The sequence below is a fragment of the Centruroides sculpturatus genome, unplaced genomic scaffold, assembly GCF_000671375.1.
Source record: "Centruroides sculpturatus isolate CEXI.00-Female unplaced genomic scaffold, Cexi_2.0 scaffold1040, whole genome shotgun sequence".
Lineage (NCBI taxonomy): Eukaryota > Metazoa > Arthropoda > Arachnida > Scorpiones > Buthidae > Centruroides > Centruroides sculpturatus.
Genome location: NW_019388358.1, coordinates 271,177 through 297,803, shown reverse-complemented (window position 1 = coordinate 297,803; position 26,627 = coordinate 271,177). Strand labels below are relative to the sequence as shown.

Here is a 26,627-nt window from a genome sequence, read left to right as displayed (position 1 = left end):
TGGATCTATAAAAATGAAACAAAACAATTTTATTCAAATCTTTTTATTAAATTATTCAAAATACTCTCCTCCTGCTTCAATACACTTTTTACAGCGATTCAATAGTGATTCAAATGCCTGCTCAAACTCAATTTTCGGTATTGCCTCTAATATGCGCGTAGACTCTCTTTGGATGGTTTCAATATCATTAAAAATGCATCCTTTCAACTTCATTTTCATTTTTGGAAATAAAGAGAAGTCACATGGTGCTAAATCGGGGGAATACGGCGAATGATTCAACACACAGACTTGATTTCGTGCCAAAAATTGACGAACAATCAATGATGTGTGACTCGGTGCATTATCGTGTAACAAACACCAGTCATCAGAATTGCGATATTCTGGTCGAATTCGACGAATTCTTCCCATTAATCGTTGTAAAACTCCCAAGTAGAAAGCAGCAGTAACTGTTTGACCCTGTGGGACGAACTCACAGTGGATGATGCCTTTGCTATCGAAGAAAACAATGAACATTGTCTTGATTTTTGATGGAACTTTTTGTGTTTTCTTGGCTTGAGGTGATGATAAACACTCACTTCCATACACTTTCTGCATCATTTTGAACGTTTCTGTGGCACTTGTGCCAAGTTTAGCGTGAAATTTAATAACAGCACGTTGTTCCATTATTGTTTGCCGACATGTAACAAAATAAACTGATAAACAAAATATCAAAAACAATGATAAATGTCAACCGATTTAAATAAAAGTTTTAGGTTAGTAGTGACATCTGTTCAAACTTCATTTGACATAAAATTTAAACAGATGTCGGTACTGGTTGCTGAGATATAGCTTCAGTCCCGGAATTTAATTGCCGCACTGTATACATTATATAGCATTTTATTAGATCTACACACAAAAAAGGAATCTTGAACATCCTTTGCAACCTATGAGGTGTTTGTTTATGGTAGATGCCAACATAGATAGAGTATAAATTCTTATTGAATGTGTTCAAAATTTGTCAAAAAAGTCTTTTAATAAAATAAAAATATTTAAAACTTGACACGATATCTTAGAGTTGTAATGGAATAAAACTACAATTAAGCCAAAAACTTTTTAATAGGCAAGAAATGTTTTCAGAATATTTTACAATCCAGGTTTAGCTCATGATTATATAAAATGAAGTTAAGAATCTTGCTAATATTATTTTTAATAGATACACAAAACTAATGACTAATTAGATATTGAATAGAACTTATTATTCAATATTATGTATAAGTTAAAACAAAAAATAAATGGCTGATTAATGAATTCTTTAATTAATTAATCGGATGTTATCGCACATTAAATTAATCATTAAAGTCTACTATTTACGAAGCTCTGGTTTTTCTATATTTAACATATAGTAAAACTTATTCAATTCAAAATGTGAATGGCAAAACTAAATATTTTCTATATTTTATATTATATAAAAGGATTCTCAACATGTATTACATTAAATACATGTTGATAATCCTTTATCTAAAATCTGAAAATTAATTTGAATGCTGACATGATGTGTCACAAATGGAAAATTCCGCAAAGCAATGGGGATGTTCCAGTGTTTTCCCCAGGCCGTTTTTGCCTGATGCCCTGCCCAGCTGATAAACTTTATGAGAGTTTTATGTATACAAAAAGCATGTATTTCTGGAGTGTAGTTCCATTAAAATTTTTAACATATGTTTGCCAGAACATATTCAAAATTTTTAACCAAATAGTTTTTCTCATACTTGATGTGATGGGTGCAAAATTACTTCATAAACACACTTCATATGTCATCAGTAGACTATTAGTATTTTTTCAGCGCCAATTCTAAAGTTTATCAATACATTCATGACTGTCCTCATGTCTTGATTGGAGTTGCATTGTAGAATAATTCTGCCCTATCTGCATTAAAAAACACCATTCTCAGCATACACTTTAAAAAATTGACCTCATAATCTTGTGTTGCTTGAATGTTTACTAATCCCAATACACTAACAATGCAATGAGAGCATAAAATTGGCAAATAAAATTCTAGCATTCACGCAAACCTGAGAAAGTCTGAAGACTAATATGAGTCTGTGGATCAGATTAATCACTGTATTATAGGATTAACATTAGGAAAATCAGTAAAATATCATTAATCAGTAGCTAAACTACATAGATTCAGTATTATTTATTCATTTTCACTCTTGTTTGAAGATTTTATATATACACTTCTCCATTTTTTTTTGTCTCCAAGAAAGCAGAGTATATTTGTTAAAGTCATTGGAGAGATAAACTTGTTAACATTGAAGATTCTATTTCAGTTGAAATTTTATAGTTCATAATGATTGTTAAATGTAATTTTGGTTTAAATATTAATTTACATTAGTTGTATCTTAAATTGTTATTACACTTGACTTCTGGCAGTTAAACATCTGGAAAATTTTGAGTCTTAAAATTGATTATGTCAGAATTGATTGCATTTCATTTTATCATTTCTGATAGCATGTTTTAAATATATATATTTTTTTATTTATAGCATGTACTGCTGCAAGTCCAAGGGTGCAGACACCACCCGCATCACATCATCAATGGCATATTATGAGTGCCATTTGCTTAGAACGAAAGCCAGTTGTATCACAAGAAATGACTCCAACTGAAGCATCTTTTTCTAATTTAATTCAGAAAATTGAACATGAAAATAGTTTGCTCAGTGAACATGAATTAAGGCATATTGAAGATGTGTAAGTTAAATATCTATGATATTAAAGTTTAGTGTGTTTCTTTAATAATATTTTATGACAGACTATTTAACTGCTTAATTTCAGAAAATATGCAGAAAAAATAAAAAAAAGTGAAGATGATATTGATCTAGATGCTGCAACAAAACAAACTGCACAAGAGTTTGAAGATGCCTCGAATGAAGAATTACAGAAGTTCAAAGCAGCACCAATTATTACTGGTATTAAATTAATGGATATTATATTTGAGTATATAATGATATTTTACTTGATAGAATTTTTTCTAGTTTATCTAGATCAAAAATAATAATAACAAGAATTAGAATGTACAGGGTTCCTACTCAAATTTTTGTTTTAAATTCCATGACTTTCCCTGATCAACTTTGTACAAAATTTCCTCACATCCCTTATAGTACAGCACATTGACAAAATAAAACAGCATTTGGTTTACTACACAAATATACTATTGTGAGTAGCCAAGGGTATAGAGGGTATAGGTGTGCTACCTATATCACTTACGGGCACAAAATCGCAAGATTGGCTCACTAAACTTTTTCTAGGAGGGCTTTAACTTAAAGTTTTAAAAGATCTAGAGGGTTATTTCTAGATCACGTCAGGATCCTTGACACCAGTTAATCAGTTATTTTACATGCGGATTAACATGCATTATCCCTAACTTGTGAGTAAGAGGAACGAAGGAAGTTTAAATACGAATGAGTATGAATAACCAATATTAACCAAACCATTTTTATAATGATAAACAAAGCATTTAATAAATCGAAATATAAAAGTATACAAAAGAATGAACCTAAATTTAAACTACTCTACTAACTTAAACTAATCTTATTCTAAACCTGATACGTGAGAGAGAGTTCACATCAATCTATCTCTGATCATATTACCTTCATCAGGTCTTTTGAATATTTCTCTGAATGAGGGTCTTCTTCAATTCTGAGTATTTTTCTTCTAACAGTTTCTTTGGAAAGTCCTTTAAATAACTTCTTTTTTAACAATCTTGTCATATACTTCATTTATTGCTATATATTTATAACTTTCATTTAACTGATTCGTATAACGGACTTGTATGACGTACACTTTGTATGACGACTGCCTTTATCTTATGGTGAGCTCTTTTCGACGGACTGCCCAGAATGGCGGGAAAACATCCCTTTTATTTGCTCTCCAGTAATGTGTGCAAAACTCATGCGACTCATCATGAGTCGGCGTGGGAAAGGAAATAAACTTCCTTTCAAAATCGAAAGTTTCATCCGTTTTTTTGTAAAATTTGTTAAAGTTTAAAAATATTATTTTCTCTTAATTTTGTAATTCTTTTTCTCTACTTTGTTAATTTTCAAAATGACCCTCTCCTGAATTTCCAGATTCTCACACTATTGCTTCTTTGGCTTTTTAATTAGTTATTTTTTCTAATTAGCAGTTACATAATTTTTATAATTGCTGAATAATTAAAATTAAAAATAAAATGTTTATTAAATTAAAACAATTTATCCTATTATTAATCCCCTTTATTTTTAAATTCCCGACAAAATGTTGCAAAGATGTAAAACAATTTTTAAAAACATGTTTTAAGAGGGATAAGTTGACGATTTTAATAATTAAAATTAGTGATAATACAGAACATGTCATTCAAAGCCACATTGATTTATGGTTATAAATTAATGTGGCTTTGAAAAAAAAATATTAAACCATTATTTATTATTCACTAACAAATCCTGTATAATCCATGTACAAAAGTATATATTTATTTAATTTATCTTTTAATAAATTTCCTGAACTTTATAAAATATTAATAAACTGGGAAAAAATTCAGAAATTGTTTTGTTACACAATCAAAATTATTAAAATAAAAAATGATAATTATAATTTAAACCGTATTATTTATCATTTTTTGTATTTTTTTTTAATCAGTTCATTAACATCTGCCCTCTAACTGAGGGTGTAAATGGTAATTGTGAGAGATTTGTAGCAAGTTAAAATATTTCAAAAAAATTTTAATTAACGTTAGATTATTAAGAATATTATAGATTTTTCTCTAAAATTCATAATACTGCATAATTAATACAGCTGTGTTAAAATTTACAAATAACAAATGATATTGTGGTATATTTGGGACTTAATTTGATCCCTTAGCATTTTGTAATTCCCTCCTCCCTGTTGCCATTTTATAATTTTTCATATAAACCAGGGACGGGCAACCCTTTTCTATGTTAAGGCCACATTTCAAAACTTTTGAACTGATGTGGGCCACATACAAGATAAAAGGGGGGGGAAATGCCAATAAATCACAATTATTTATTCATATATAATTATAAATTAGAATAGGTATACCTAATTTAGTTTCTGGAACTGATGTAAACATAATATATTGGAAATATTTGGTTAGATATTAGTCACTGCTAGTTTTAAATTAGTTTTGATGTGAGTTTGTTAGCCAGTTTCTTCTTCTAATTTTTACAAATTCATTGCAGGAAAAACTATTCACATATGTAAGTTGTAGAAAATAATGTTTGAATTTTTGTTGCATACTTCCTTAAGCTGAGAAATTGCTATATTTATACATATTTTATGCAATTTGGGCTGCAAAAAATATTAATGCAGGCAACAGGTTGCCCATGAACAATCAGTATTAGTTTTTAAAATTAATCTGCACTATCAGTAAAAGAAGTAAATATATGTAATAATTGTATAAACAAAATAAAAAAATACACAAAGTGATTACAATTTATAAATAAATTTAATAAATAAGTCTTGTTACAGAAGATCTAGAGGAGACTATTGTCCTGTACAAGAAAGGGGAAGGACGGGGAGGGCTGATGGTAGTGAGTCCGAGGACCACCCTTAAGTTGCAGATCACCCACATTGTATCACTAGCCACGAGAAAAGATTTACACTCCTTAGCACAGACCATATCAAATCACATCATCTCCCTTTTTCAATGTCCAATTGTCCAAATCTGTCACGTAAAGGACCACCAGATGTGACCCACCGATCATATTCAAATATTTTAGTGTCAAGGTTCATCTCTGCAAGAAATTTTGATACCAGAGAGGATCCAATATCTCTCTTTGGTGTCAAAACTGCTTAAGCGGAGCCACTTGAAAGATAAAATTATAAATAGAAGAGATATTTTACAATTGATAAAAATTTGTACAGAGAAGCAAACATAGCATTAAGACTTACTTATTAAATTTACAATTGTAAAAAAATGTAAAAATTAAAATTAACTCTTTGATATGGTTTGCAAAGTTTAAAGAACTGTTTATGAACTTGGTCTTTAGGTATAGATTCAAAAAATAAAAATTGATGAATGTGCTATTCATCAATGTTTATTTTTCTTTACATTTCTATTACATACATGCATTCTTTACATTTCTATTATATACACATACCCCACGCATTAAGTCAATATTTCACTGTAATAATTTTAATATTCTTATTATCAACAGTGCATCTTTATTTAAATTGTAAAAGAAAAACTTGCAGTTTTTGAAAAATTGGAAGAACTACATATCTTTAAGTACAAAATACTCATAGGGTTTCTCAAACTTCACTTTCTGGTAGACCCGTTTAATAAATTTTAATGTGCCATTTACCTAATTTGCATAGTTTGCTGTCAATATATTTGCCTAGACCCACAGGGATCCATGGACCACACATTGTTGAGAAATCTGCTATCTGAATTATCTCAACCACTGGACATGGAAATTTCTACTATTCAGCACTACACACTGTGAAAAAATTTTCAGTGTTTTCAGATGATGCTTTCCATGATGTCAAATAAAGAAAGCAGTTCTATCTCAGAATGGATAGATTTATGGGAGAAGGCAATGCTACACCTGGAAATATTTGAAGGTGGGATTCCTCCCAGGAAGACTTTACCAGGACTGTGGAGTCAGAGTCGTGGAGTTTTGGTGTTTTAGTGGGAGTCTTCAAAAATCTGCCAACTCTGACTCCTTTTTAGTTTCCCAACTTGTTAGATTAGTGTGAGGCCCATGCGATATTCGAGTTCACATGTTAAAAATATCATAAAAGTGTCAAATCAAGGAATCAGGCTTTGATTCTAATGCTGGTAAAAATTGGAAGAAAAACCTAAATAAAATTATTGAGAAAAAAAAATAAGTTTTTAAATAACCTTAAAAGGAGATGCAGTGCTGAGATTGTGTGTCAGACTTATAAGAATTCGAAACAATTAAATACGACCAGGAGTTTTGAGGTGCAATTAATTTCCCTTGATCGGATTAAAACATAGTGTTGAATTAAACCTTTCGTAGCCCGAAATGGTCTGTCACCATACAGGAAACCAACCAATCAAAAGCTAGAGATCCGGGGAAGAGAATCTTTTAAAAACCTGGATCTCAAGGACAAAGGCAGACTTCTCCCAGTCTCTGATAGTGACAACCACTGTCCAGACTTTCCCGGCTTCCAACTGTAGTCAAAAAGACTTTTCTCTACCTCCTAAAGTTAACTGCTAGGATTCCATTAACTGTCCTACAGACTTCACTCCTAATCATCACCTTCCTGCCAGAGACTGTTCCGGACTTGGGATTCATTTGGTGATGACTCACGAGACTGCCCCGGGGCCAATGACTACAGTTGACAAGACACACTAGATTGTAAGACTTAGTGTAAAGTCACTGCAGCTATTTGCCTCACTTTCCTTCACCCCACATACGATAATCCTGACATTTGGTAATCCTGTTCCGTGACATCACATTAGCGACACACTGAATTTAATAAGATTCCTGTGATGCACCTTAATTTTTTGAATAAAAATGTTTAAATTAAATTACTGTTGATTTTTAAAAATTTTATTAATACAGAAGTTAACTTCACCAAGACAAAAACGAACAATTTTACAAATAAGTAGTCTTTTTATTTTTATAGTATGAATCAATGCAAATAAAAAACTAGTATTGGTCTATAAAACTAGTAATATACTAGCTGCAATGTATATAGAAGCTCCAAAGAGTTGGCACACAACTTTTGCAACAATTGGCAAAATTTTGCAATTTTAATGAACACTTCCTTCTTCCTTCAATTGGCAGCAGTAAAATGTTAAATGAAAATCTTTAAAAATTTGTTCTATAAGCACAATGTAGCATAGTAACGATCACTTGGCACTATTCACTTCTTTATTTCACTTTTCGTTTCCAAATAAAAAGAACGGCACGGTTTCAAAATATGGTAGAAGGATTTTTAAAAATATTCAAAATTCTAAAAAATACTAAGCTATTTCTGCCACACACAGGTTAGAAACACTGACTTAAATCATTCATTAATGGTTATATAAAAATTTTTGTATCATTTTCAATTTTTGTTAGCCATTTTACATCTTAATAATTTATTACATCACTTGCATTTCTTATTATTTTAGAAGCCGATAAAAAGAACTGTCAACATTCATTAAATAGAAAATTAAGAAATAGTCTCTTACTGATAATAAAACAAAAATTAGGAAATGATTATCGCTGGCTTCTACCCCAAAGTATCAGAAGAGAAGACGAAAACCTAAGAGAAGTAAGAATAAGTTTTGTTCTGTTTAAAATACGCTGAAACTACTACTAACAAATCCCCGTTGACTTTTAAAGACGGCCGAAAGAATCGTTAAAGAAATGTGCCAAGATAAATTACAAATCACCATGATGGGTAATGCACCCGCAGGACATTATAAATATAAATATCCAAAAGCCGAGAGAAATGGCGGAATTATGGGAGCTAAGGTAAGAAAATTTCTTTAATTTTAAATTTTATGGCCATTGATTTTCTTGTATTCTTTGTTTTGATCACACAAAATAATTTTCACTTCACCCTGTTTTGTAAAACAGGAGATAGTCCTGTCGTAATCAGACTCTATGCAACAAAACTGATTTTCCAACATTTGGAGTACGGTCTTTACACAATGTATAAATATCGCTTTATGCTATAATTAAGAAGTTAAAGATATTTTACAGAAATATGAAAAACTGCAATTTATTTTCTTATTAGTAGTGACTAATGTAAGAGACCCAAAGTCCACTGTAATGAACAAGAATATAGGGCTGAATGACAGATATTTTTCAAGTGTTTTTTTTTTTTTTCTTTTTTCTTTTTTAGTTTGCAGCTTATTGATTATTTTAGAGGCCTTTCCGATATAGTTGAAATCAACAGTCAGTGTGTCCTGTTTCCAACCACTTAAAAAGCAGAGATGGAAACATTACAGTATTTTCCTTGATGTATCCGACATTAAAGGAAGTTTTCCACCTCCATTAGTACAGACTGGGCTGGAGGCAAATATTTTTTTTCTTTCAGAATATAGAGTAGTTGGTGTGACAAAAAGTATCACAGAAAATCTTACGACCATTTTCTGTTGTTCTTGTATCCAGTCTGAAATTTTTGCGTTAGTGTTATATTACATTTAAGTGCTTCTAGCCTATCATTTTACTGTGTATCAAGAGATCACCACTTGTACTGTAGAGAACAAAATTTTGAATTCATATGGTCGAGGCTTTCCTTTTACAGGAACCCTTTCTATAAAATAGTACACATTCTTCTATTTGGGGCTGTTAATGTTATCCTGTCTCTCTTAATTGAGAGAATCTCTCGTCAAGAATGCTTTTTTTTCCCAAGCATCCCGTTCTGGTACATTTGGAGTCTAATCGGTTGTGCAAAGAGTAAGTTTCAAAAACAACAGCACAAGAAATGTAATCTATATTTTTAACATCTGTCTTAGGTACTACTTAAAACACTTGTAGCTCCTGAAAATCATGTTGTACAGTACCTCACCAAGCTACAATTACTTCTCCTTTCATATAATTCAAGGATAATAAAAACTCATAATAAAAATGTGAAAATAAATTTATCATTTGTGCATGTGTAACGTTACCTACATCCTTCCTCTACTCTAACATGAAAGCTGTGTGTGAAGTTGTTCTTGCTTATGAAAGAATCATTATACGGCATCTGTCATATTTTGGTTCGTTCCGAAACATCGACCTACCAAGTTTTTCGGTGCCGGGAATTTGCGAAAATCACTCGGCCAAAGATGTTCCCATCAGACCGTTGCAAGGTTTCACGATAATGGATAGCAGTGACCGTTTCTTCTCGTCCCACAAATTTGCCAGAGGAAACATCACAGGCCTTTGGGCTGCATTCTATTGGCAGTGGGCCTGCATAGAAACTAGTAGGTGTTTCTGATGATCGTGGGGAAGAACCGATTGACATCTTTCACCTTTATGCATTGAATGAAGATGGTCAGGGATGTCCCAAAGCCAACGTGGTGTATCCATATAGTCCCACAAAACTATTGTAAATTTTACAGATAGTATGAAATAAGCATGGGAAATATAATTTGGACCACCCATGGCACCATGCATTTTTAATTAATCTTGATTTGTTTAAAACTTTAAGATTTCTTTTGTGTGGTAACAAAGTGCATTATTTTAAAACTGAAATAAGGAATAACATACCTACAGTCTACCATGTTTAAATTTTTCATACAGAAGACAGCGCCAAAACTTCAGATGTAGTACATTTTCAATAATCTTTTTTTATTTCAGGTATTTTTTTTCAAGGCTCAAGTAAGAGAGGGAGAGATAACAAAAGAAGAATTGTTACAGCAAAATCCAAACGTCAATGATTATTGCTGGGCAACAAGAAGCGAGCTCAAAGAAAAACTGCATCCGGATTATCTTAAGGCGGTCGAAAGTTTTCTGATTGACGAAAATTAAAATGTTAAAATTCTAATTTAGCTTTTCGTGTACAGTTCAATGTAGTATTATTAAAAGAATAAAAATCAAAGCTATATAAATATAAATTGTTTAATGCCCATTATGTACAAATTTTAATTAGATATTTTAAAAAATATATATAAAAATGTGAATTTTAATTCACTCCAGTCCGGGTGGAACTTCAAACAGGGTGTCATGAGCTATTGTCTGGTGCAACATGAGACCGAGCACGCCGCCTCTGTTGGCCATGGCTATACGAATATTCCTTTCTTGTTCCATTAATTCGTCTAGTTGTAACCACTGAGAAAGACACGATGTTTATCGATATGCTACAATTTGCAAAGATAAACGCCCAAAACGATTCCTTACCTGTCTGACCCTCTCCATGTCGATCTCGGCACGTCTCAGCTTGTCCCAACAATAATGCTTTATACATTTCTTTTTGAGTATCCTGCAAAATTCTCCCGTCTGTACGAAGGCGTTCGTCACGGCAGGACAACCGCACACTTCGTCGTCGTTGATCTGGCAGACAAAGTAATTAGTCGTTTCTCCTAACGAAATAAATTATTTTTATGTACCAATCCTGCTCACCTTTGGATCTTTCGAATGTTCGGGACACAGAATCCTGAGTCTCTTGCAGTACGTTCTCTGTTGGGGATTGTAGAAATCGCAAAATACGTTACTCCCTTCGATGCGCGTCTTGTAGATCGACCCAAACGACGTCTGACTTTCGTACTGGAAGCCAAAATAAAAATTATGTTCATAAGATTTCGAAATGTCGCATAATTATTTTAATATTTCTTACTTTGTTAAAACACCTTTCCATGTGTTTTAGTGCCGTCCTCGCTCCGATCTCGTGGCCGCAGGTTACGCAGTACACGCTCAATTCGCCTTCTTCTGATTCACCGTCGGTTACCTAAAAATAATGTAGCAGATTAATGTAATTTTATTAAGTATTGCAAGTAAGGTTTCTTCAGAGAATTTAATGTTGAATTTAATAGTTTTCAAGCTATACACCAACCAATGCTGAATATTATCGGGCTAGAAACTGCTATAATAATAATTTATAAGACAATTTGGCACTAGCCTAATGCTAGCTTGTCTTATAATAGTAATTAGTAAGTCTTATAATCAATAGCCATCTCTTGATAAATTTAATACAGTGGAACCCTGGTTAACGAACATCCTGGTTAACAACCAAATTGGTTAATGAACTTTTATTTTGCAAAAATTTTGTCTCGGATAACAAACTTAATGGCTTTTTGTGTCAAATTTGTAAACTTGCCGACTTTTAGGGCGAATCAGTTAATCGTGTGTCGGTGATGGTCTAGGGTCCATTCGTACGTTGGTGGCGGCGGAGGAGACAAAGATGACAAGTATTTTACAGTGAAAATCGTTTATTAGAACGGGAAGATGCTTATATATTTGAGGTGGTTGGAAATGGCTTTTCTACAGTATTTTCTCCCGGCACTGAGGCGTGGCGTATCGCTGATCCTACGATAGTGCAAGCTGATCAGTCGTAGCCCCAAAGCGGACGAGATGGGTTCACTTGGTCACAGAAGCAATGGTAGGTGACAGAGCTGCAACGACTGGAGTGGTCCACAAGACACAAATTTTAGCGGGCACGACTTCAGGCTTAATCCAGATGAAGACGACACAGATTAATTGCCATAGAATTTTTAGGAAAACTGCATTTTGACCTTGAAATTTGGAGTTTTTATAGTATTTCTTCCTTGAATCTCACCTTACGATTAGTCCTGCATCCCATTCCTCGCTTTCCAATTGTTTTCTTCTTTGTCTCCCGATCAGGTCACGAGAAAGGTTTGTTCCGAGGCGTTTATTTGACACCTGTTCGTCGACTCTGATTGGAGATTGTTGATAAACATATAAGCCTTTCGCTCATAATTTAGCCTATTGTTTCTGCTATCTGTCATTTTAGAACTTTAACGATCGTAAGCGATGTTTTTATACCCGTCAAATCGTTCCCCTTTTCCGAAAATTTAACGTAAATCGACTGTTTATGACCGCTTCTGTCAGAGTTTCATCTTCCCCGCAGACATTCCACCTGATCTGTTACTTCATTCGTTTTTGCATTGCGTTTGTTTTGACAACTACAGTACAGTTTTTTTCCTTACTTCTCCCTGAACTTTTGTCCGATTTAACAATAGTGTTTTTGCTTTTAACATGTGGATATTAAATTATATTGGGTTGATGCAAAAGTTCAAACCGTTTTTTTGAAAAGAATCAAATAAAATTACAAAAATACTGACGGCTAGAACGGATTAATTGTATTTGCATTAATTTCTATGGGAAAAATTGCTTCAGTTAACGAACGGACTCGTGGAACGGATTACATTCGTTAACTGGGGTTCCACGGTAATTATAATTTTAATTAAGTAATTTAGAACTACTGGAAGAAAAGAATCAGTCCAGAGCGGGACTCTAACCCGCAACTCCTGCTTACCGTGCAGATGCGTTGCGAATTATGCTACCCCGAGGTCCAATCTTTTCCAGTATATGTAAGCATACATTATAACCATCGATGGCTTATATATACTGGAAGAGGAGATAGGACCGGAGGTCCCGGTAGCATAATTGGCAATGCATCTGCAATGTAAGCAGGAGTTGTGGGTTCAACTTCTACTCCGGGCTGATTCTTTTCTTCCAGTAGTTCTAAATTATTTAATTAAAATTATCAAGAGATGGTGCCTAACGCCTAACTCTAGTCGCAAATTGTCTTATAAATTATTAATAATTATTAATATTATAGCTGTCTGTAGCCCGATAATATTCAGCATTGGTTGGTGTATGTTTTAGTGATGATGTTTGTTTATTAATAGTTTCAATCAGTTATAATCAATGTGTAATTTATGAAATGAAATACTCCTGAAACTGCTGTGTTTGTGGGAAACAAGTTTACAATTTTTGTGTGTGTTTTTAGATTAGGAATGTTAGTGAAGAATTTTAACATCTCAATAAAGACAGACAAATACATAATTAACCTTGTATAATTAAAGGGCTCAAATTACCCAATATCTAAATGAATTATTTAGTACATTTTACATTTGAAATTACATATAATAATTTATATATATAAAATGACACTAAACTAGATGTATTACGGCAGTTTTTTGAAATATGGCGAAGCATCAAAAACCCAGACTAACTGGGATTGAATTTTCAAGTATAATGTGTAAATTACCATTTTAAGTACAGTAAACTCTAAATATACTGTAATTCAAGTTTAGTGTTCTAAATTCAAGCCAGTATTTCACAAGGAATGTAGGAATATTTAAAGATTAAAAATATAATTTACAGAATTACTACAGTTAAACAAAAAAATACACTAATTATAATTTAAAATTAAAAAGTTCTGAATAAATGTAAGAACGTCAAAGATGTTAAATTTAATAACATGCATCCCCAGATGACCATGTGGTAAAGGCGTTGGCCTGCCACTTTGAAGACGAGTTAGAGGCTGATATAATAGGACCTTGTCCCGTCGCAGGTCCGACCCTATCCATGACGGACACAAATGTAAAAAACTTTTGAAGGGGAAGCTCCTTTCTGCACATATGACAATTATGGAACTTGTAAAATATTAGACACTAAGTCATCTCCACTAAGACCAAAAATTGAAGGACTCGGGAGTAAAGGACGATAAGCACTACTTCCACGAATTTCAACTTGTATACACTAGGAGCAACTACCACAGGTGCAAATTATTGAAAGAATTTCTGTTAATGGACAACATGGGGTGTTTTACTTCGAAGGAATGCAATGTACCAAAGAAGGCAAATGCTGAAACAACGGCAGCCAATTTTGGAACGAGAATTTGGTCGGATCGTCATAAAAGATTACACAGAGACTAAAAATGACCGTGATTTAGTTGTAACATTTCATTTGCAACAGGCATTACCAACACTAAAACTGGGGCAAGAAGATAGAGCCGTGGTCTACCCGGCGCTATCTTCTTGCCGAGAACTGTTTAGATTAACATCTCCAACATCACTATCAAAATGTGTATTCTCCTGAACAGTGGTCAGTTGTGATTAAAATGTCAGAAACAGAAACCTGGTAGTGGTAAACATGGAAATGAAAGACTTCCTTGAAATTGACCAACCTTCAGATATGTATCAGCAAAAAAAGCAATCTGTGAAGATGATGTACTTCTGAAATTTCATGGTGTGTGCACGTTCCATTTCAATGACAACATGATTACAATGTCTATGATAATGTAAACTTGAGAAAGAGAAGCTGACATCAGGCATCATTGCTATCTGTAAAACTGGAAGGGAAATATCATGGAAGAAAGCGATCAAAAAAGCCAAATTAAGGTATGTGCTAGCATGCCCGAAGTGAATATTGCCAAATTATGCATCTTAAAGAGGCCTCGAAAGTGGCAAATGCAGACGTAGGCAGTAACAAGCAGGAAGATGATGACTGCAAGTACTATGTTCGATTACCTGGACATCGTGGTACAGGTGTAACCGGCATTGAAATTGGTGTAAAATGTGGTAACTCCTGGATTGTTTCTTTTCTTATTGTTGCTGCATTAACTTTGGCAGTTGTGCAAATACTGAATTAATGCATTTCAGTTATACAGTAAAACCTCATTATTTTGAAACTCGAGGGACCAAAAAACATGACTTAGAATTATCCGAACCTTTCTCGAATTGATTTTTTTTTGTAATTCTCGAATAAAATTATGACATTATCTACATAATTTTACCTGTTTGGTTACAAATGCATTACTATTATGTGTTATTAGTAATTTAAACTTTTTTGAAAAACCATCAGTTGGGAGTGTACTTAACAATGACAAAAACAATGAAAATGTAACAAAACTACATTTAAAGCAAGACTTGAACATAACATACAAAAGAAGCTTAAATGCTTCAATAAGAATTACCTGCTAATTTCATCTATAGGACTAATGGCTAGTTCTACGAAGAATTCACAGTCTTGAGTTTGAGATTACAAAAATCATGTACACACATTCTGATGAAAACAAGCTATATTAATGGCTAAAGCTACGTATGCATTCTATCACAAATATGCACAAGTATTTAAAGGACACTTATTGTACACTTATTTCGAATTATCCAAACTAAAATACAGTATACGCAAAATCTTATTCTTTTGGTCGGGGATTAGACGACTTCAAATTATGTGATAATTGGAGTAATCCAATATCGAAATAACAAGGTTTTACTGTATCTAGTCTGTACTTTATTATCATAAAATTTTAAGTTGTATTACATAGAATTAAAATTAGAAAGTAATTTAAAAAACTTGATTTGCATTAGATCAAAACAATCTTGCCGGCACTTACTGCCTTTACTCCAGAGCTCTTCAATTATTAAATTAAAATCAAAAGATTTATAGAACCATAGTTTTGGAAGAACAATATTTAAATTCAACAAGTAAAACGGCAAAACCGTATTTGGGACAAGACTATGTCTCGGAGACGGAATCACTTTGATGCTCGAGGCAGGTCTTGTTCTCATTCTCCTATCTTCTTTGATATTGCTGCTATTGGGCACGATCGTTCAAACTTCGCCGGCCACGACCACAAGATCGTCCACAATGCATCTTCGATGAAATTAACCTATCTAATTTCAAAATTTCTCTCCATTGCGCGTCGGCCTGGGTTGAATTTTTGTCGATGCGTAATGAAAAGTTCCCGTTTTTGAAAAAATAATCATGGCTATTGTATCGTCCGAAATTATCTTTTTATTTTGCACAAACAATATACAGTTTAACCCGATTATAATGCCATCGAATGTAACGCCAACCCTAATATAATGTCAAATTTTGATCGGTCCTACAATTTTACTATACTAGATAATGTTAAAAAAAAAAAACCCACTTGTTACAACATAAAACCATTTTAACGTCATATTTGAAGCACTCCCAAATTTACAAAATTAGATTACAAATTTTATTTAACATAGAAGAAACTTTGTGTTTGGTCCTAAGGTCAGAGTTCACTTCTTAGAATGACTGTGGGTGGTACTCTCCCCTACCCGACTTCAGAGGGGTGAGGTGGCTGTTTTGTCTGTTTGTAGAAGAGGGTCGCCATTTTATACTTTATTTTGACTCGATTCTTGGTCCCCTGACTACCTACAAGTCTGGATTTTTTTATGCACACATGATTTGGGCACCTAATACTCTGTGCCAGATATCAACTCTCGACATGTACTCCTTCATACCTCTATGCTGGTAAGAACATTGGACAGTACGATTTTATAAACAAGACATAGTCTTGTCAAAAATATACAACTTCTACCAATTCTTATAGAATCATTATTTAAACATTGAGTTCTATAGCAAATTCTCAGATTCCCAGGTACATTAATCAAGCACACCTTATTTTATTTCTAAATTAACATACCTCTTGTTCCTGAGCAATGGGAGTTTTCTTGGCACGTTCAATTAGATTTTCTAACTCTTCTTGTCTCTTATCTAACTGATTTAAGATCTGTTTGGCTTCTTGTTGCTGTCTTCGAATCGATTCTAACAGAAGCCTATTCTTTTCGTCTGCCAAACAAGTAGTACTTTGCCACTGCCTTATGCGATGGGGTAAAAATTCAAAGATTCGACTGTAAAGTTAATGAGTTTAAATAAAAATTTAAAATAATTATAATTATATTTCATTTAACTATTCTTTAGATTAATGCATACTTTGTGGCCAATTTCATTCCACAACTGTCGCTACAATATTTGGATCCCACTCTTGCTGCATTGATGCATGCGGGTCCGTAACACTGTTTAATAATTTCTTCCTCCTTCTTTCCTCTGGTCTTTTCTTTTTCTGTGCCATATTCGTCTTTTTTCACTCTATGCCTCGAAGATCTCTTCCTCCCCTCGCTCTGTATATGCACACATTTTAAACACAAATTAAAATTATCTAATGCAAGTCTCATACAACAAAAGCTATAAAATTTATCATCAATACCTGTCTTGTCTGACTTTTACAATACTTTTTAGAAGATTTTTTACTTTTAGGTTCATAATCTTCGTCGTGATCCGAGACATGTCCTCTCGGCTATTGAAATTATACATTACCAACACCATATTAAATAAAAGTTTAAAAAAAAAAAAAAAAATTAAATAATTACCTTTTTCTCAGGAGGGCAATAAGTTGGATCCTTGTCCTCTCCATCCTCGTCTTCCTCATTTTCTTCCTGACACATTTCGTTGTTATCCTCGTGTGAGTATTTATCTTTATACGGTGGCTTTTTTCCAAAGATTAAGCCCTAAAATCACATATAAATATTTTTATATTAATAAATAATTCTCTGTTTTTTTTAGTTTATAACTGTCCTGAAATCCAAACCTCAATATTTGGATTATGCAATTCGCTGGATCAGATGAAATTTTATCAGTTTGAAAATTTGATAGATATGTTTTTTAATTTTCAAAATGCCGTGGATCCTATGTATAAAAACTTCTAGAAACATTAAATCATGTTATAAAAAAACATATTATTTATAATATATGAATTTATAAGAATATAATTTGATTGATAGTCACGTGTGTCACCACTTTATTTTTTTTTTATATATTTAAATTTATACTTTTGATCACTTCTTAAAATTATAAAACTTATCTTATAGCAGAATTATTGTTTGGAAATACACTTCATTTTAATTGTGAATATATGAACACGTCACTGGTCAGAAAAATGGGAGCATATAGAAAAAACCATTTTTTTAAACTCTGCTTGACAGATATCATCTATGGGTCTAATTAAACCTATGATGAGCATGAAAACTTAACATACATTCAACTAGACTCATAATGGGAGTGACCAGGTGACAACAAACAGGGCCCGAGTATCTGGATCAAACTAGCTATGAACACTTCTAACGTTCTAATCCAGACTTAAATCCAGGTCCCCGGAATGACTCGTCCATCGTAACAACTGCTGTAAATGATAAGTTTTTTCGACATGTAATAAAATTTTATATAATAAAAATGCCAAAATCGAATGTAAAATGGTGACAAATGTTCCAAACAGAACAGTAGTGGTTTTCTAAATGGAAAGAATGGTAACAAACACTCCAAAACATAAAAAAATTTAAACTTAAACATACCTAAAAGTTATATTTTAATTAATAATTAATTGTTAGTATGTTAAGAAATAAAATATAATAAATGAAAACGTTAGCGTTCTTCTATGTTAAAAATAATAAAATAATCCAACACTTCGACAATAGGATAGCATTCTCGAAGCGTTTGGATTTCAGGACAAATCGTTTTAATGTATTAGTATTATAACTAAAATGTAGTTTATGCTAATTTTAGAAATTAAGGGTTATATAAAAAAAAGTCAAAAATTTATTGATGCTTACAAAATTTACACATTGTCTTTGTCGACATTTTTGACGTATCTTGTTAGGACCTCCAAATTTCCTCATATCCTAAGTGAGCAAATAATATTTCTTTTTTATTCACAAAATTTAATTAGATACAATTAATTCAGTGGTTCTCAACCAACAGATTAGGTTGGGATCCCACTTGACTCACAAACATCAATAAATCTATTCTTTCTTATATACATACGGGGGTTTGATAGCTATGTATAGATAATTTGAAAATGGAAAAAGGAAAGGATAAGGGCCAGACTAAAAGAAAAACAAAGGTAAAAGAGTGGATCAGATTCGAGAAAAGATTGAGAACCAATGAATTAATGCTAAGTAACTTAATTAAGTGTAATTAATGGACTAAATGCAATCATTCGTAAATGGCAAAACATACTTTGCAAAAGTCACATCTTCCGCAGTCTTCAGTTCTGTAACAAGAAATACATTCGCCACACCTCCTCGCAGATTTTTTCGGTTTCTAGAAAACAAAAATATACAAATTTTAATAAATAAGAAATGAAATTTACGACCAAGTAACGCAGTAAATATATATTCACCGAAGAATAAGCTTCTGATCGTTTTGATTCCTTTTCGAGTTTTTCTGATTTAATCTTCTCGCATTTTTCTTTCTTCTCTTTAAATTTAATTTCCAAAGTAGGATCTCTTTCTAACAATTAAAAATATTTGAATTATTATATTTACTCAGAATTTCAAGTTCCATAATTTATTTTTTAGAATTGATGATTTAAATTTATGCAACTTATAATAAAATATTTAGAATATCAAATTGAATACAGTTCTGTGCTGCTTAATGACAGACCATATATACAACAGAGTCCCATAAGTCACCTGAAAGTGAAATATTTGTAGTCAACTGCATCTTTTCTATGTTTAGATATGGAAAAACCTTATTCACGGCAATGAATTACATGCACCCAGCATTTACATAAAATTACCATTATGTGGGTTCTTCCTTTGAAGCATATATGTCAGCAACTTGCCTAGGCATTGATGTGACATAGGCACGGCAAAGATCTTGTGGAATGTTAGTCCACGTTTCTGGAATAACTGTCTTCAACTGATGACAGGCTTGTGTTTTTGCACCTTTTTCCTGAAGACAAGCCTTCAACTAAGTTCAGATTGGCAAATTTGGAACCCCAGTCTACACTTGAATTTGATTTTGGCAAAGCCAAGCCCTAGTTGATCGTGCAGTATGTGGTTTGGTAAGATCTTGAAAGATTGCATCTCCCTGCAGCCAAGATGAAATGCAGTAAATGCTGTTTGCAAAATTGTCTGGTAGTATTGTGTATTGACAGTCCCATCATACAGAACCAAATTGTCAATGCCAGAATATCCAAAACACTACCACACTTGAACTGTACTTGAAAACTTGACTTCTCACTTCACATCTGGCTGGAGGATGATTACATCCAATATTTTCACAAAGAACTGGAAAGAGAGACTCATCAGACCAAATCACCCTCTGCCATTGAGCTTCTATCCAAGATAAATGGTTCCTAACCCATGCAAATCACTTCTTTTGCTGAACTAGTGTCAACATAGGCTTTCGCTTACTCTTGTACAAACCATAACCCATGTCATGTAACCTGTTGCAAGCAGCTCATCTAGGTACAAGTTGGTCTATTCATTCATTCTATTTCTATAGTTTCCATGAACGTACCAGATTGGTATTTCACAAGCCGACACAAAATTCAATCTCCAACAGTAGTCATTGGCAGTCTGCCATTACTGCATCCAGGTGCAATGGAACCAGTTTCTTCTTAGTGTCTGAGGAAGGTTCTGACAGAAGACTTGTTCAAACTTAAAATAAATTTTATTGAGAAATATTTTTAGAAATAAAGTGAAAGCAGAAATATAATTTCAGTGACTATACTGGGGCTAGGACAGTATCTGTCCTAGTCCCAGTCTTGCCATTTTTTTGCATTTTGAACAATGCAGAGACTACACAAGCTTTTATAGTTCTCTTCATTTGCATACTGCTGACTGAGTTACACACAAAGCAGCAAATTTGCATGACCGACCAAGCAACATTTGGCAAATGCTGGGTGCATGTGAATTTACTGCCTCTGATTTTTTAGATGAGTAATGCTTTCAGACACATTATGGAGACACCTGTTACAGTGATTGAGCCAAAATTTTTTTGTAAACCATATCTCAAGTAGGGTACTTTACTTATTAAATGAGTTTAGTTTTGAGTGCGAACGAGTCCAGTTTTCTTACCATTTATAACCTCAAATGGGGTGCACATATATTTATTGTACGGGGAAGATACTTATCATTGTATTATATATGGTCTTTATGAGTAGTAGACTATATCATGTATTAAAAGATTTGTCTAGACTCTGTCATATATGTAGGACTTTCCCTGTAGAAAAAGCAATAAATTTTTAATTCCATCTGCTGGAGATTGCATGTCATGTGTAATCAAAGATGTTACAAATTAATCTTGAACATCCATTATAATACTAACATCACTATCATTTATGGTAATATTTTAACAATGATTCAGAAAGATATTGTTTAACTGAACATGTCCATAAATAAATTATTTACATTACTAATAATATATAACAAATGGTAGTTTATAAAACTAAACTTAAAATAAATTTGATTGAGAAATATTTTTAGAAATAAAGTGAAAGCAGGAATATAATTTCAATGACTATTATTATTTTAAAATTTTGTAAAATATTCAATTTTTATCATACAACTATGAAAAAAATCCTGTATACACACCTCTTTGTGTAGTTTCTAATTATATAGTGTTTGTTCGTGGATGTCAAAAATTAGTTTATCATCTACTGTTTGTTTGTAATATCTTACTACACTTTGACAATAGGTAAGATATGATAATTTGTTTTTATTCATTTAACTTTTCAACAAGCTAGCTTGAACTAAAAGTCCTTTACATTTTGATATAAGATTTATATATATTGACGTATTTAATGAGGAGCAATTCTTATTTATATCGAAATATTCATGTTTACGTTTTTCATGTCTTTATGTAATTTTACTTGTCTACAATTAACTGAAACTTCAATAGTTATCAAAATCCTATTAAAAAGCATTGATTGTTTTGTATAAAAAGTTTTCATGTTTATTACAAAAAAAAAGGCATACGTTTAAAAAATTCAAATAATAAAAACTGATAATTTCCAAAAAAATTACAGTTTTATACAAAAATTTATAATGTTATTTATTTAAAATTTTTCAATACAAAGGAAATGTGCATTATTTTGTTCTTTAAGTTTCATTATATTGTTTTATAATTCTTATATTTTGTTTATTTTGATAAATAGACAGAACAAAAAATTATATAAATAATTAATATATATGTAAGATTTACCGATAAAGCAGTAAACCAAAGTATTACAAAACAACAAAAGAACAAAAAAACAGTAAATAATTAAAAAAAAAAAATGCTTCCTTTGTTTGAAAACAAATTATAACTACATATAATTAAAGTAAAGATTATACAAATAATAAACTTATATATGTAAAACTTATAAAAAAAAAAAAAAAAAAAAAACATAAGATTTATAAAACAATTAAAACAAAATTAAAAAAACAAAAAACCACACGTTTCTGTTGGATAAATTGTAAATAAATAAAATTATAATATATATTATACAGTCGACCCCCTATAATTACGGTCCCAATAATTACGATTCCTATAAAACTGCAAAAAAATTGTGACAGTATCCGTAAAAAACCCCCTATAATTACGTTAAACGTCATCGGGCAGCCAAACTACTTTCCCGCCGTCCGTAGCGCCACGCTACGGAGAGATTTCTATCGTCTGGACAGTATTATATAAATTATATATAAATTAGGTACTGTACATATAATTATATATTAATTATATATAAATTAGGTACTGTATATATAATTATATATTAACTTATTGTAACTTTGTTATAATTAAATACATAATTTCTGCCGTCTAGCGTGGCGCCACGCTATGGAGATTTTTACGCTAACTATCGTCTGTACAGTATGTAAATTAGGTACTGTAAGTCTAATACGGTACTGTAATTTTAGACATTTCTTGTGAAAGAAACATTTCTTATTCAACGGCGATTAAAATTATTTATATTAATGATGTCTCCGAAGTTCAACGAAGTTTTCGCAGAAAAATAAGTTATCAGAAATCGGCTGTGGTTTGCTGAACTGCTTCGCGATAAAAACAAGCTTTAGCAATGGGGTTGTTGAATAGTGCATACTCGGTAAGTAATCCTACAATTTTTTGTTTATAGTGTAGTTTATACGGATTATTTCCAAAAAATATATACGTATTTTGGAAATGTTGAGTCGGATTAGTCTAGAATCGATTAATTTTATGGAAGAAAACCTTTCAATCAGCCGTAGTCCGTAAACTTTACACGTGTCGGGCTGTGATTGGAACGACTCGTAAGAAATCGGATTCCTAAAAAATGGAACGTATCTATGATCTTATAGGAGGGTCGACTGTATAAGTAATAAATATATATGTAAAACTTACTGATTTAGGACTAAACATATATTCAGTAAAAATCACAAAATGCTCAACAGTAAAACAAACCCGAAAATGTTTTTCACACTTCAAAAATATATGTATACAGTATATAATAATTAATGCCATCTAATTAAAATTATGTAAAACACGATGCATGTACTATATAGAACTACCATCTAAGTTAGGAATTTTTTTAAAAAATTAAACGATTTTGAAAGTGATGAATTTCTGTTACACAAGCATTATCACTAAACCCTCGTGATGAAATATCGTCAAGTGGGAGGGGAAGGGTTAAAAATTGCTACGAACTTTCCGAACAAAGCAATATTTTACAAAAGAAAATGCTACAGCCTACCACTCTAAAAATCCGAGATGAAATTTGAGTGAGCAACTTCCCAGAAATTTTTGAGTCTTGGATATATCAGGCCCCATCCTCACCCTTTGTGGGTGTAGATAAACTTATAATGGCTACAGAAAAACATTCCTGCTAGTACCCACAGAGCAGAGGAAAAAATGAAAATTATTACTGCAAAACCCAGTATATAAGAAAAATATTATGTCCAAGTCAATATATACATAAATTATTAATAAGTTTAAGCTAAAAATTTTTAATTGCACATACACTAACTACTCTGTTAATTTTTAAACATTTTATAAAAATTTTTTAAATTTAAATTACGAAATAATTTAAAATAAGAATAAATAAGTTCAGAAAAATATATAAATATTCAAAGTTTATCTTACCTCTGCACATAAGGCAAAAGAATTTAATAATATTTTTAGCATATTCTTCTGTAATGCTGATACAGTCACCGTGATACCATTCATTACAACTATCACATCCTCTGAAAAATTAAATTTTATTAAATGTTGTTATTATAAAATTAAATCTATCAAGTAATTATACTAAACTTTATTATTGTTTGTATATCATAGAGTGTTAAGACTTATTTCATTCAGTTCACAGACTAATCCAAAAGTACTAAAACATATAAGATATAGCATAATTGAGCAAGTGATTTAAAAATTAAAAATATTTGAATCTATTTGAGAAAAAAGTTAAGTTTAAATTGGTCGTGAGCAACCCATATCCCACAAGGTCCTGTTATGCAGCTCATGGGTCCTTATCGACATAATTTTATTTTCCTATTTTCGGCCTTGAGCCATTATACAACCCTAAGCTAATACGCATGAAGAACATTCAGAATGAACTTCAACAGTGGCTATAAACTATAGGTTGTATTATTAATTTGCATATCATTAGCATATATAGCAAAACCTGTCCAAAACAGAACATGCCTAAAAGAAAATATCCTTCAAACAGAATGATTTTTTAATGTAAACTTTCACCTGTTCAATGGAAGAGATTCCTGGATACAAAGAAAGTCAATTAACGTATTCGCCATAAAAAGGAACAAAGTATTCAGCTAATTAATGTTTATATTAACATATGCTATGACCTTACCAAGTAATCAATATTGTATTTTTTTTTTTTTTTTGCATGGTGTAATATCTCTAATTTAATAAATGATTTCTCATATAGTACATAATTTAATCTTTTCATCACAAACATTTATTATTATAACAGTCCACGAACTGACTCCTTTTCATTGATACATTCTTTCTTAATATTACAGAAAATATGAGTTATAAATATTTTCACTATATTTAAGTGTAATGAGGAGAATATGAAGTGAAATTATGAAATTTTTGAATGGAAAAAGATGTTATAAATAATAATATGTTAATTTTACAAACAACAGAAGAGAAATATAAACTAACAGTCAATGTTTTAAATTAAACTCATGCATTTAAAAGATCATTTAATTTAGGGGAGAGTGAAATGCAGGCCAATTCACAGGGGTGTGACGTATCCCTCTTGGCTGTGAGGGACACATATGGCCTCCATCACACAAAATATTAATAAATATATCAATTTCCCAACTTAAGGAAATATGCAACAAAAATTCTATTGTTATTTTCTACAACTTATGTACTCAAAATATCATCCACGTAACAAGTATAACTGAAGATATTGTGTTTGAAGTTTACTAAAGACCGATCCTCTGTGTAGCTTTCTTAATCTAATTCTAGTGTTAATCCATAGTTGTTATTAACACTAGAATTAGATCAAAAAGGCTACACAGAGGATCAGTCCTTAGTAAACTTCAACTTATGTATGTAAAGTATTTCTGCGATGAATTTAGTAAAAAGTAAAACAAGAAATTGGCTAACAGATCAAAACTAATTAATCATCAAAACTAATTAATTAAACTAGCAGCGACTAATATTCAGCCAGATATTTCGGATATTTTGCATACGCATCAGTTCCAGAGGTCGAATTAAGTGTACGTACGTTAATTTATAATCATATCGGAATAAATAATTGCAATTTACCAGCACATTTTTCTCTTTTCTGGTGCGCAGCTTGCATCAGTTTGAGCATTTTAAATGTGGCCCTACGTAGCAAAAGTTTGCCCACCGATTTAATTATTTGATATTTCCAGTGCACTATAATCTTCTTCGGAAAGCTGTATTATAATATTCATTTTTAATTAATTATGTAGAAAATTATGCAACAATTGCATAAAGTTATCTTCAATTAAATTCTCGGAATGTAACGCTTTTATTTTTGAATTATTTCGTTCCGAACCCAAAGACATTTGATTGTTACGGTAGGAAATATTGTAAGTTTTTCTTGTCGGAGATTAAAGATCGATGAACCCCGTGTGTAAACACGTCCGGCTTTTGACGGACGTATACTTACATCATAAATCTGCTCGTGTCTTTTGTCCTGCATATACAATAGACAGAATCGTCGTCGTCTTCTTCGCTAATTTCTTTTTTAATTTTCTTTAATTCTTTTTTAGATCCAGCTATTTTACAATAAGTGTGCATTTGGGTTGTTTTATAAACAGTGTTATCATCAGTAACTTCGACATTATTCTCAGCTTGTTCTTCAATCTGTAATAAGATCAATTGATTTAATTTCTAACATTAAATTTAACTTCCTTTCATTTATTTTTCATAATTGTCACGTGACTTTAAAATCTAACACTGAATGGAGTAAATTACATGCAAAAAATGTGAATAATTTACACAAAAAGTGTTATAAATTAACTTAAATTCATCTTAATAATGTTTTTGTATCGATAAATTGTTTAATAGATCGAATTTCGAATAATACAAACCATCTTTATTAATACGGCTTCGGATTCGGCCATTTTGTTTTCTTCACTATTTCAAAAATTCGAATGACGGATGACGTTTCGAAATTACGACTTTAAAATAT

The 26,627-nt window shown here is 31.8% G+C and overlaps 2 protein-coding genes across 2 annotated transcripts in view; one reads left to right on the top strand and one right to left on the bottom strand.

The window, feature by feature from the left end:
* LOC111616892 (39S ribosomal protein L46, mitochondrial-like) overlaps positions 1 to 10,533 on the top strand; it is a 21,060-nt gene extending 10,527 nt beyond the window's left edge. Inside the window, exons 3-7 of the mRNA XM_023358242.1 lie at positions 2,522 to 2,726; positions 2,811 to 2,944; positions 8,116 to 8,258; positions 8,330 to 8,461; positions 10,277 to 10,533. Of these exons, the coding sequence (XP_023214010.1) occupies positions 2,522 to 2,726; positions 2,811 to 2,944; positions 8,116 to 8,258; positions 8,330 to 8,461; positions 10,277 to 10,447 (785 nt within the window). The 3' untranslated portion in view covers positions 10,448 to 10,533. The remainder of the gene's footprint in view (positions 1 to 2,521; positions 2,727 to 2,810; positions 2,945 to 8,115; positions 8,259 to 8,329; positions 8,462 to 10,276) is intronic.
* Positions 10,509 to 26,627, bottom strand: LOC111616891 (CXXC-type zinc finger protein 1-like). Its single transcript, XM_023358241.1, has 14 exons — positions 26,527 to 26,627; positions 26,103 to 26,299; positions 24,080 to 24,180; positions 19,377 to 19,486; positions 19,214 to 19,297; positions 18,808 to 18,876; positions 17,572 to 17,709; positions 17,409 to 17,498; positions 17,135 to 17,322; positions 16,845 to 17,052; positions 11,253 to 11,363; positions 11,039 to 11,182; positions 10,817 to 10,969; positions 10,509 to 10,747 (listed from the first exon to the last, which is right to left on the bottom strand). Exons 1-14 carry the CDS (start codon positions 26,557 to 26,559, stop codon positions 10,607 to 10,609), a joined length of 1,767 nt encoding a protein of 588 aa, XP_023214009.1. The 5' UTR covers positions 26,560 to 26,627; the 3' UTR covers positions 10,509 to 10,606.

Coding starts and splice junctions, on each gene's coding strand:
- LOC111616891 (XM_023358241.1), bottom strand. CDS start 26,559: ATGGCCGAATCCGAAGCCGTATTAATAAAGATG. Junction 17,053..17,134: donor GGAATGAAATTGGCCACAAA/GTATGCATTAAT, acceptor TTAACTTTACAG/TCGAATCTTTGAATTTTTAC. Junction 11,364..16,844: donor CCATTGCTCAGGAACAAGAG/GTATGTTAATTT, acceptor CATTATTTTTAG/GTAACCGACGGTGAATCAGA.